General features: G+C 42.2%; 1 protein-coding gene across 1 annotated transcript in view; it reads right to left on the bottom strand.

The window, feature by feature from the left end:
- EPC2 (enhancer of polycomb homolog 2) overlaps window positions 1-2,455 on the bottom strand; it is a 41,357-nt gene extending 38,902 nt beyond the window's left edge. Inside the window, exon 1 of the mRNA XM_053406267.1 lies at window positions 2,034-2,455. Within this exon, the coding sequence (XP_053262242.1) occupies window positions 2,034-2,186 (153 nt within the window). The 5' untranslated portion in view covers window positions 2,187-2,455. The remainder of the gene's footprint in view (window positions 1-2,033) is intronic.
- Window positions 2,456-12,561: the final 10,106 nt, after the last annotated feature.

The following is a 12,561-nucleotide window of genomic DNA, read 5'->3' as shown; positions in this document are numbered from 1 at the left end:
ACGAAGAAGTAAGACTCACTGGACACGGTGGGACTTAGTTCTGGCTAAACATGCACATGATTGTACAGCAAGGCTTCAACCTAACCTATCTGTGAGAATGTCCGAAAGAGACTAGCGAATTTTGGTTTCAAGAGACATATTTCATATTTAACTGTAAATTATGACTGCTTTTCAAAACAACCATTAATAAAGGTTGTATATGTTGGAATCATTTAAAATGTTTTTATTAAAATTATATGCAAAATTTAATATCCAGATTTTAAAAAGAATATTAATTCCACTTTCTATAAAGTGCAAGTTGCCTGAAACGATATAAATCTGATCTCTTTTAAATTAAATAGCTACTGGAAAAAGCAGTTAAATTAGTAAATATAAACTACATTATAGTTTGCTTTAAAAATACACATTTGCATTAATTCACTTCCTAAAAGGGTTAAGACAGTTGAAGTATTAATAACACTCAATATATTATAAGTTATAATGCAAAAAAATACAATGAGGTCATAATCATGAGTTACCAATGATTACAAAGATGCCTCTCTGTTTTAACAGTCAAACAAGGAAGCCAATCACAAAGTTTGCGACCTTCTTCTAACAGTCACAACCAATCCAACACACAGTGGGCTGGCAATGAGGCGGAGAAATCGTTTCATTGAAGAAATTTCTGAGGATACATTTACTATCAGCTCTGCATGCAAGCACAGCCACTTTAGAGGGGCAGCTTGTACACAGAACAATATGCAACTCCAGCTTTTAAGAAAACTAATTCAGCAGGTTTGCTAAAGAAGCACAAATAATACAGACAGCAGGTGTCTTATCTATAACATACAGCAAAGAATACCTATACTACAAAATCAACCTTAACATTTAATTGAAATCGTAACAATGAATTAAATCAAACTATCACAACCCAATAGAGATGTGAACTAACAGAAAGCTGGTATTTCACACCTGCAACCCATTACATACATTCAACCACCACAAACAACTGTCATCATTTCCAACATTAGTGGTCACTTGCAGACACTTCTGTTATGAATCATTAAGTCTCAATTACAATTCTATACACATTTATTTAGCAGTAAGCCCCATTGAACTCAGTGGTAGTTGCTTCTGAGTATATGCATGTACTGGATTGTGCTGTCAGTGTTGTTTTGGCAACAGAAACAAATCAAAATATAACGGAACAGTGCTGGATCACACAGATTAACGTAAACCATAAAAATCCCGTATTTTTGTTCTGCACGGCTCACAGGTTAGCCAAAGCAAACTGGCAGCGTTAAGCCCCACTTGGATGCAGAAGTGCGGGCTGTCAAAATAATATGACAGCTTCCGAGTCTTGGGATATGGTCCATTCCCTGCGAGCTAAGCACATCACTATTTCATTAAATTCAAACGGAAGCAGGACCCTGCTTCCTTTCCCCTAACGTACATCTCTGCTATTTACCCAGCCAGATACAGCGCTGCCATCCCTCGCTGTGCTGCTACGAGAGCAGCCAGCTGCGAATGTGTACGAAACAATATCTGCTATAAGGAAGGTCTGATGCCCTGGAATAAAGACACTCCGTCAAAAGCAAAGAAGCATATGGGAAACTCTAGGAGCGGCTGCCGTTTTAAGCCCAAGCCCGCCTAATGCACAGAAACTGAAGACCAAACAGCAGCAGCAGAAGACAAGCTCCGACAAAAACGGCCGGCGCGCACTCTCTCCCATTCAAGGACGCCTTTTGCGCTTCCCTTCCCTTCCGCCAGCGTAAGAGCCTTCCCCTCTCACTCTCCCCGCCCCTCCTTAATCAAAACACTTCGCGAGTCCTGGGGACGCAAAGAAGATGGCGGAGCAAGGCCCCGCTTACGGCGCCGGAGGAGAGTTTACGCTGCGCTGTTTACGCAGGACCCCATAGGGAGCGTGCGCCGCTGCGGCGGCGAGCGTGCGTAGCGGCGCTTGGTGAATGCCAATGGCCTATTTCCCGTGAGGGGAGGGGGGGTGGAGATGTCTGATAAACAATGGTGCCCCCCCACTTGCGCGACTCCCTTACCGATTCCTCCTCCTTCTCCATGCCAGTCGGCATCTGCGGCACGGCGCGGTTGATGGAGACGCAGTCATTGAGGTCGGGCATATCCTTGCCGCGGTAGATGGGCAGCGGTTTGGCGGCGTCTAGCGCCCGAGCTCGGAAGGAGAGTTTGCTCATTGTCTCCCCCTCACAATAACACCCCGGGGCCGGGCTGGGGGGGGAGTGTGTGTGAGGGGGGACCCCCTCACTACGGCCTCGCCGCCGCCGCCTCCCAGCCGCTCCCGGACCCGGCCCGACACACCATGGAGAGCCCTGCCGCCCCGGAACAGCTCCGCCGAAGAGCCGCCCGCAGCCCTAGGTCCGCGCCGGGCTCGCTCGATCCGCTCCCTGCGCCATGGCAAACATGGCGGACATTAACCAAAGCGGCCAGCGATCCCGGCAGCCAACGCGAGAGCGCGGGGAGAGGGAGGGGTGGGGAGAGAGGAGAAGTGCGAGCGCGCGAGCGGAGCGAGGAGGGGTGGGAGGGGGGAAGAGAAAGAGAAGCGGGGGGGGGGGGAAGGCTGCGCGCGCAGCCCCAGCCGGGTAACCCGCAGAGCGGGCTGAGGGATATGAGACCCTGCCGCCGCTCTGCTTCCCGCCCCCACCCGCTCGCCGTTCGTTCGCCTCAGCGAACGCCGCTGCCGAAGGCGATAAAGCGGCCGAGGCGCTGCTGAGGGGAGAGCGCCAAGAGCGCCGTCGGGACCTTTCCCACCAGCAAACTTCCACCCCCCCAAAAAAATGCATAAAACACACATGCCTTCTCCAGTTAAACCCTCTATTTATAAAGGAATTGGCGGCTTCACTCATGCCTCTTTCACACGGGTTCGAGAGCCCAATACGAACGGGGACCGGCACGTGTATGAGGAGGACGGGGGGTGGGGAGCAATGGGCGCTCGGAGGGTCCCTGTTGAACCCTGAACCCGGGGCAAACCTGGGTCTGGATTTCTTCTGCGTAATGTGTGAAGCTGGCCGGGTGACTGGAATAAGAGGTGAAGAACAGAGCTCCCATGCTTTTTTTCTTTTGTTTTCTGTTATCATTGGTAGTAGCAGAGTAGAAAACGGCATTTCTGCCCCTCGGCCAAGATTGAGAACCCCGCTTTCGATTCTAGTCGCCTTCCAAACAACCCGAGACTTAGTTTAGCATCAGGGATAAGAGACTAGATAACGAGAATTATCTATGGTCTTTTATTCACCAAGTAAACTTAAGTAGGGTGCTGTCAGCACCCACACACACACCAATCTTAATGCAGGTTATTTGCCTACCTCACTGGGTTGTTGTGTGGACTCCCAAGATAATGCATGTGAAGTAGCATATATTTCCGTGTATGATGATCCCATGTATAAGACGTCCCCTATTTGGGGGGACTCCAAATTAAGAAAACACCCCTCAGCAATACCTGTGTATAAGACGAGACCCAATTTTAAACCTAATGTTTTGGTTTAAATACCCTAGTCTTATATATGGAAAAAATACGGTACTTTGAGCATTGTAAGATGCTTGTGGAATGTTCTTTTAAAAAAAAATTATAATAAAATATATAGTGTACGTAATATAATACAGCAACAGCTCATAGTCGAGAAGCGCTTACCGAAGAGATATGACAGTAAAAAGATGTATATATAACGCATCTCAAGAGTTCACTTTTCAGTTAAACCTCTGTAAACTAGCTTGATTTCTCCATATTCAATAGCTCTTTGCTGGCAAAACAGTAGTAAGAGTTTGAGGAGGGCTTGTATTTGGGACGTGCAGCTCATAGCTCAAAAACTTACCTACTCTCAAGAGGTCCTCACTGCATCCAGTAAACTTACAGTACTTGGTATTAAGAAAAGAAGACTCTGTACACAAGACTGAAATGAGAACCACTGTAAGTCCATATGTAATGCAAAATGAAAGCCTACATTGGTCAAAGAATGTAACCACATTTCCCCCCAGCTTTTGTTCTTTATTAACAAGCAGGCATTTGCACCAACACCATGAATGTTAAAGTGAATTTATTGCGCATGCATAGTTGGCGAACACCATCCTTGCACATGTGCAATAAGACTTTTAAAGATAATTGGCATTTAAATTAAAGACACCACACAAAGCTATGATGTATACAAATTCTGGCAGTAATTCAATACTAGTACCGGTATGTTGATGTGCATATGTACAGGCAAATACACATTTTACCTAATACACTGAGAGTGATCCCCAGATGAAACTTAGCTCATGCATTTCCCTATGTAAAATAGACATGAACAGAAAAATTTCTTATTTACTGCTGTGCCTGTGCAAACCTGATAACCTGTCTGTTTTTATCATTATTTTGCACATGGGCTTCAAAGTGAAGATTGGTTCAGTTTAATGTCATTCAAAATAGAAGCTAGAATGGCACTGAATATTTTTGTGGGATGTTCTTTTTTGTACCAAAATACATTCTTTGTATCCAATATTGTGTCTGCATTCTACTTTCTTTGCCACAGCTATGAATGGAGCTGAACGATAGAAACAGTTTCCTCTGCTCTAGTGAATGTGAACATATGTCTAAAAGTAGAACTGTATAAAACATTGTCCAGTGTGATCATACTGTGAATAGAATCGACTGTTGACATACATTCTCAGATCACAGTAAAGGAACAGACTACCTAGACCTCAAGCTGTCTAAAAAAACAACAGCCTAGGAAGAGAAGATGAAACTGTTGTCCAGCATCCAGAGAAGGAAGTGTTGAAATAATGTGTGACTTGAATTACCTTCTCATGATCATCCTGGGCTATTAATCTAGGGGCCTGGTATTGCTGCCCATTGTGATTTTGTTAAATTACATAATATTAATGTGCATATACAAACTGACTTTATTTTTATTCCAACCACTACCAGTTAGAAGCACTTGTCTGTGTCACACAGAATCATATTCCCTTCACACAGATCCCTAAATTATACTTACTGTATTATTATATGTATATGCACATGTATGAATAAAGATATTAAATTGGTTGTCTATAAAAGTGTGTCTATAACTGCATAGACACACTCACAATACCTGGACAACGTTTAGCACAAAATTTTACAGTCAGTTCATACCACTGCCTAACTTTTGTCATGGCTGCTGCTTGTGAAGCACAAAAGTCTAGTCAGTGGACAAAATGCTAATCTAGATGCTTAACATGTGGTTTATGTTTTTTTTATCTTGGGCAAAACAATAAGACTACAGTCTTAAACGGAAGGTATGATCTTATGGATAAAATGTTGATTGGCATGTACAGTGGTACCTCAGGTTAAGAACTTAGTTCGTTCTGGAGGTCTGTTCTTAACCTGAAACTGTCCTTAACCTGAAGCACCACTTTAGCTAATGGGGCCTCCTGCTGCCACTGCGCCGCCGCTGCACGATTTCTGTTCTCATCCTGAAGCAAAGTTCTTAACCCAAGGTAATATTTTTGGGTTAGCGGAGTCTGTAACCTGAAGCGTATGTAACCCGAGGTACCACTGTACTGCCTGCTGCACTCAGGTCTTCCCATAGGCATCTGATTGGCAATTGTGAGAACAGGATGCTGGACTATGATGGGCCTTTGACTGGATCCAGCAGGGCTCTTATTATGTTCTTATGCTTAACCAAGTTGCAGCTTGCTCTGTCTAACTATGTGTTTCACAGTAACATTCAAACATTAGACATTGCTAGCTAGCAGATTTATTAGTGCTGTTGCCAATGCCATGTGGACATGGAGCTTTGCTAAAAGCAATTTATAGAACTAAACTCGCCCTGGAAGAGTCATGAAAGTAAGATCTAGTCCCCTGCCCCACTTCATGCCAATGCATTACTAATAGTTAAGCCCTCATAATGCCATACAGCCCGCTGTCACCAAGACTTAAGTGCCACAAGTAGCACCACTGAAAACAACCTGAATTAGCAACTAAAAGCAGCACTAATAAATCCCACCCTGAAGGATTGCTCACAACACAACTAAATTAAAACAACAAGGCACTGAGCAGAAATGCCATTAAATGCTTTGGGAGATCATCAGTAGCATCTCCAGTTGCCCCCAGAAGCATAAATGGATAAAGCCCAAAGATCTGAGTGCAGACATTATATGAAGAAAGAAGACAGCTGTATTCTGCAGGGCATCTGAAACCTTTGGGTGGTTTTCCAAGGACAGCCTTTAGCATACTGCAGTGGATTTAGGGCACAGACACTTTCCATGCTATCCCCTCATCCAAGTAATAACTAATATATTCCCTAATCTTTTCTCCAGGTTGTACACATGTATTATCTGTTTTTAGCAACAGTATTTTAAAAACATGTTTAAAACCTGCCCTCATATACCATTACTTTTAGAACATTTGCCCATTCATATGCTTATAGTGGGCATCTGCACATGAAAAACATCTCTAACATGTTGGCTATTACTGATGGAATGGGGTGTGTGATTAACATATTCAGATGGGGGTGGACAAAAGGGCAAGATCATTGCCACTGAACTACCACAGGAGGGCCAGAAGGCTTTAAATAAATGGAACAATTGTCTTTAGCTAATGTCTCTGCCAGGTATTTCCAGCAGTCAGCTGTTTTGTGGCACTACTGTCAGGCTGTCCTCTCAGATATGCTAATCAAGGACAGCCCCCTACTCTCATGCCAGCTGTTTATGGGGGGCAATATCCAGTGCTTCCATTCTACTAGAACAAGAGACTTATGATAGAACTTTCCCCTCCTCTCCCCTGGGGCCCTTTCCCCATGTCCTCAAAATCAGCTCTGGCGGTTTGGGGGACCTTCCAGAGAAGATTGTGGCAGCTCAGGAGGGAAATACAGGAAGCAGAAGTGCTGCTGCATCAGCAGAACTCCACTGATGCTGCTTTAGATATAACCCATAGTTTTAAAGGACACATGCAACATCAAACAACACATTTAATATCACATGTAGTTTGTATTGATGCTTTTTAATTATGGTGCTGGAGGAGACTCTTGAGAGTCCCATGGACTGCAAGAAGATCAAACCTATCCATTCTGAAGGAAATCATCCCTGAGTGCTCACTTGAAGGATAGATCCTGAAGCTGAGGCTCCAATACTTTGGCCACCTCATGAGAAGAGAAGACTCCCTGGAAAAGACCCTGATGTTGGGAAAGATGGAGGGCACAAGGAGAAGGGGACGACAGAGGACGAGATGGTTGGATAGTGTTCTTGAAGGTACCAGCATGAGTTTGACCAAACTGCGGGAGGCAGTGGAAGACAGGAGTGCCTGGAGTGTTCTGGTCCATGGGGTCACTAAGAGTCAGACACGACTAAACGACTAAACAACAACAACAACAACCCTTTTTACCATCCATCCTAATGGCAAGAATACACCACAAGTATCACACATCTAGATCTTAGCTTCATCCATTAAAAGGCTATGCATTGATGGAAATCTTTTTACATAGATAAACTTTAGATTATTATTTGTTGTTTCCTTAAGCAGATGGCTTAGAGCTCCTGCACCAGCCATGCTTCAAATTAATAGTGGCTTGAATTTTCCAATTTAAATTAGGTCTTTGAGTATTTAAATATAAATACATATCTCGCTGTCATGCATTTATAGAGTTGGAAAGTATTTAGCTGAGTAAAGTGCAGACTCCCTTCAATTCACTGTGTAAGATTTAAACACGCTATTTTTAGCTAAGGAGAAGTCATTTATTCACTGGCTAATAATTCTGCTCAGCTATTTGTTGTAAATCTGTGCTATGACATGCTATCTACACCATAAGTTTAATTCTTTTAATACTATCCCCTCTTGCCTTCAAAGCATCATTATCATCAGAGCTTGTAGAGGTGGATCCCATTCTACGCATTTGTTTGCATGCACATCAAAACTATATTGAATTCTGTTTGTGGTGATGAAGCTTTGGAGGTTGGGTGGAGTGATGGCATGGTACACTTAATAACATCTCAGCTGCTCAGGAAAAAAAGCTGAAAGCAGCACAATATTCATAGTTCAGCTTTTGCGAGCAAAGATTGAAACCTCATAGGTCCTAAAAACAGAAAAAAAACTTTTGTGGTGAACACTTAACACTCTGAGGAGGATTCAGAGGTAATGCAGAGAAATAACTAAAGTACAGATGCAAAGTAGGCAATCGACTGAAGAACAGTAACATTTGAAAAGAGAAGGAAGGAAAAAGTAAGAGGTTTAAATAAAAGGGTATAGAAGATATGGAACTGAGGTAAGAATGTGAAAGGAGGGAGTTGAAACAGCCAAACAGCACTTAAGAGAAGAGGCATCTGAGTTATCTGAGTGAAACAGGGTGACAGACAGGAGTGCTGGGAAAGCTTGGCCAAGACCCTGAAGAATATGTAACAAAGAAATTGAAACCCGATGAGAAAATGGGTGGTAGGGAGACATGGAATTGAAGAAAGAAACATTCAAGGAGGACTGGGATAAAACCTCCCATTGGGCTCAGGAAGGGCTGCAATGATTGGCAAGAAGGAAGTGAAGAGGCAGGACAGGTTTTGTGAATGAGGGAAGTAAATGGGTATTGGGTTGCCAGGTCTAGAGCAAGAGTGGGGGAGAGGATCTGGCTGGCAGGTGAGGATGCCCACCTGTCAATTACCTCATCTCTCCATGGTGCCAAGTGACCCTGCTTCAAAGTAAAGAACAGGGAGTGCCCTCTTATCTCAGTTCTCTCTTCCTTTGCATCCCAGCCTTAGTTCAAGCTGTTACTCAAGGGGGAAATGTCAAACCCTTGAAAGTGAACAGGCTTCCCGGTAAGTGAGATGCAGTTTTTGTAAATGATGGCAGCATTCTGCCCCACCAGCTCCCCAAACATCTGCTGGTGCTGTACTGAATACCTAAGAGAGCATAGCTGGGAGAAGGTCAGTCTCACTCAGGTTTCTGTAATGTATGCCAGGTCATGTGGCTGATAGACCTTTAATCACCAGCAGCACCTTACGGTGAGATGGCTCATTAGTCAAAGTGTTGAGAGCAGTGTTGTAAATATTTCTTGGCAACTCATGACTTTTAGGCAATTGATCCATTCCAGCAAAGGAGATCAAAGCATGGAAAAGGTGTTGGGGTGAACATTGCGCCCATGCTTCTTAGGGGCTTCATGTGAAAATGGCAAATTACTCCCATGCAAGTAGGAGGTTTGCTTTGCTATTCTGAAATCTGTCCAATCCTGCCAGGTTTATCATTTCTGGGCATAGACCTGAACTGGTGATTACCTTTCATTTCATCCAGCCCAGTGGTATTTTTATAGAAAAAGAGGTGGTGGAACTCATTATGAACTTACCCTTGTTCTTTTATAATGGCAATGGTGCCCATCTGAGATGTGCTGGAACTCAGTTCCTCTGAGTTCTGGCTGAAAAAAAGTTCTGAACCAGACCCAACACATTAACAGGTTTTGTAGCAATGTGGCAAAAAAAAAAAAAAAGGTGGGGTGTAAAAGCAATTTCCCAGTTTGCTACACATTTAAAGCTTTCATAATTTTTGGAAAAGTATGCCGCACCTTTTACAAAACTTAAGATGTTGAAGTGCAAGTTTGGATAGCAGACAACATTTGAATAGCCAGAAACCATATCTTCTGCACAAGGGGGAAGTGCAGAGCATTCTGATGGATAGATAGATAGATGAATGGATTTGGAGTCCCACTAAAGACTATGAAGTCCTTCTTTCTCCCTTTTGCGGAAAACTCCCAAATGAAATGAAAGGCTCCTCTGTCCTATCAATGTCAATGGGTTTTTGTCATTTATGAAAAGCTTAATCAAAGTAGCTACTAAGCATGCTGAGTGGCTCCTGCTCAGAGCGTTAAACATCTCAGCTGTTCCAAACTATTTTCATCTGAAGTTACTATAAGAGTTTACAGGGCTAGCCATCTGAATCCTTTCCTCCCTCCTTCTCCCGGTTAAAGAACTTACTGTTTAGAAATGATATGTACGATGCCAGAAAGCTACTAGGTTAGAAGCTTTCCTAAAGATGAACCCAGTAATGTCTTAACATTTTATGGTAAATTTTTAAATATACAGTTCACTCCAGAAATATCCAGTCCTGAAATTTGAGTGGGGGGAAATAGCTGGTTATAAAGCAACATTTAGAAGGAAAAAACAGCAAGGCATTTATTTAACTTTCTGTGTCTGTGTGTGTGCGCGCGTGTGCGTGCGCAATGAGTACAGCAGCTTACCTTCTAAGATCTTAATTCTACTGTTACTCAGTTCTTCTTTAAAAAACACACAAGCAAAATAACACTAGTTTCTAACCCACACTCCTACTGAATAACTCCATCATTGCTGTAATTTCATGGTTAAAGCAAAGCTGGAATAACTGTGGCATGATTACAGCACTATCTTTATTTGCTTTTTTGGTTGTAACACCATAAAAAAGGGTGAGCCAGCATAAACTACCTTGCTACGTTACTACATAATGCACTCTTGGACAGCATTTTGTACTGAACGTGCAGCTGCCTCCCACGTTCCTCCTCCCTTAGAAGGAGAAATAAACCATGGTCCCTGGCTTAGCACTGCTTCAGGACTAGGGATCATGGTTTGTTTTGCTCCCAAAAGACTATGATGTGAAACCAACATTTGTCCAACTGCAGTTTGCAAGGGCAAAATAAACCATGACTCCTAGTTCAGATCATCACAATTTATTTTTCATTTTCTGTTGCGTGAGATTTTTCAACTGTTCTTATATGTTCTTTCAATGCGGATTTCAAATCTGAAATCGTTTTTCGTGTACATGCTATAGTTACCTTACAATTTCCGACTTTTGCCGTAAAAATAAAGAAAAATTAAGTTTGCAAAACAATAATTACCATGTGGTTAGGGTAGATCAACTTGTCAGTGTCCACTTATCCTCAGTGTAAATATGACATATTGGCAAAAGTCAGAAATTGCAAGAGAACTATAGCATGTACACAAAAATCAATTTCAGATTTGAAATCAGCATTGAAAGAACATTTAAGAACAGTTGAAAAATAAATAAATTCATTTATCCTATTTTTTAAATTATTGATTTAAATTCTATTTTAGATGGCTGTAAAATGCCTTAACATTATATGAATATAAGGAGGTATATAAATTATTCTAAATGCATACATACTGTAGAGAAGTCATCATGTAGTATGTTGATTCTGTTGAACCCTGGGATATCAGGATGTCAGCTGGTGCACTTGTTCAGGGCAAAGTTATACTGTACATCAGTTTTGAAAATTTCTGCTTGCTTTTTACCTTAATAGAGTTAAGACCAATGGGCTAGAATCAGACTAAAAGTTTGCTGAACTTGGGTCCCATGGAATTTAGTGTGAAAAGCTCCTTCTGACATTGTCAAATCCCAGTTATTTCAATGGGAACCAACCCAATGGAATTATGGAACTGGTTTTTAATGGCTTTATATATGGAACATTTTTATTAATACTAGACCTTTAAGATGAGATACCTAGCATTATTTTCATACTGTATTTCATATATTTTCCTCTGATCTGTTCTTTCTTTGGTATGTATTTTGGTCTACTGATTAACAGATCCTGATTAATAGTCAATGTTTAGAATATCATTTCACCCCACTCCTCACTCCTACTGCAACCTGTTTTCAAAATGGTAACACACAAAATACACTGTAATGAAATCTCTGCTTTAGAGGCTGGGGTACCAGAATGCTATCTGCATAATGATTCATTTGCTCAAAAGCCACAGAGGGAAAATTGTATTTGCAGAAAAAACTGTTTTTGTTCTGAATTATTATAAAACCTATAGCTGTTTTCTAAACATTGAGAAACTTTAGCACTTATGGGCCCATTTCTATGCTTCAAGCCAGTTTTTTAAAACATAGGTGTATACCATCCTGTCAGCAAAATATGCCCTATTACTCTAGGAAAAAATACATTGCAAGCAACTCCACTGCATGACCTGTAATGGTACACAGGGCTCCGGTTTTGATCTCTTGTGCATCCGTAAGCCACCTAAAGCCACAAATCTTCCACGATACAGCACATATCTTCACAAAATGACCTGGGGAGAGCAAAGTATGTCTACTGTACATTTGCACAGGAGGAGGAGGGATGGAAATCCGCAGCAAAATATCTCTAAAACCTGGAGCTGCTGTTCCTGCACTCTGATTACACTGGTACAATGACAAGCCTCAAACAAATATTCACTAGAAAAGTTGCGTGGGGGCAGGGGGAGAGAACGGCTTGTTGAAAATCCACTCAAACATAGATACATATGCCAGCTAGACTTAAATTAATCGAGCCAATTGATTTCAAAAATAATTCACCAAGTTGCAGTCATCAATGCAGCTCATGGATTATCCAGGAAACTCATCATAATGACCCAGCAAAGAACAGCCTAGATCTGTTCGCAACTCTCTAAGCATCAGATGGGTCAACATGAACATATGTATAAGCTTTCTAAGCTTACACCTATACTTTGGTAGAAGCAACACTACAATCCCAGGTCCTTCTCCCAGTGATTGCAATTAATCAGTCATGCATGAAATAACAACACCAACCACCAACCTACCTAAAAAGGTAAAGGGACCCCTGCCCATTAGGTCATGTCGTGACCGACTCGGGG

This window comes from Podarcis raffonei, chromosome 1 (assembly GCF_027172205.1).
Source record: "Podarcis raffonei isolate rPodRaf1 chromosome 1, rPodRaf1.pri, whole genome shotgun sequence".
Taxonomy (NCBI): domain Eukaryota; kingdom Metazoa; phylum Chordata; class Lepidosauria; order Squamata; family Lacertidae; genus Podarcis; species Podarcis raffonei.
The sequence above is the reverse complement of the archived record's forward strand: the minus strand, read 5'-3'. Positions and strand labels throughout refer to the sequence as shown.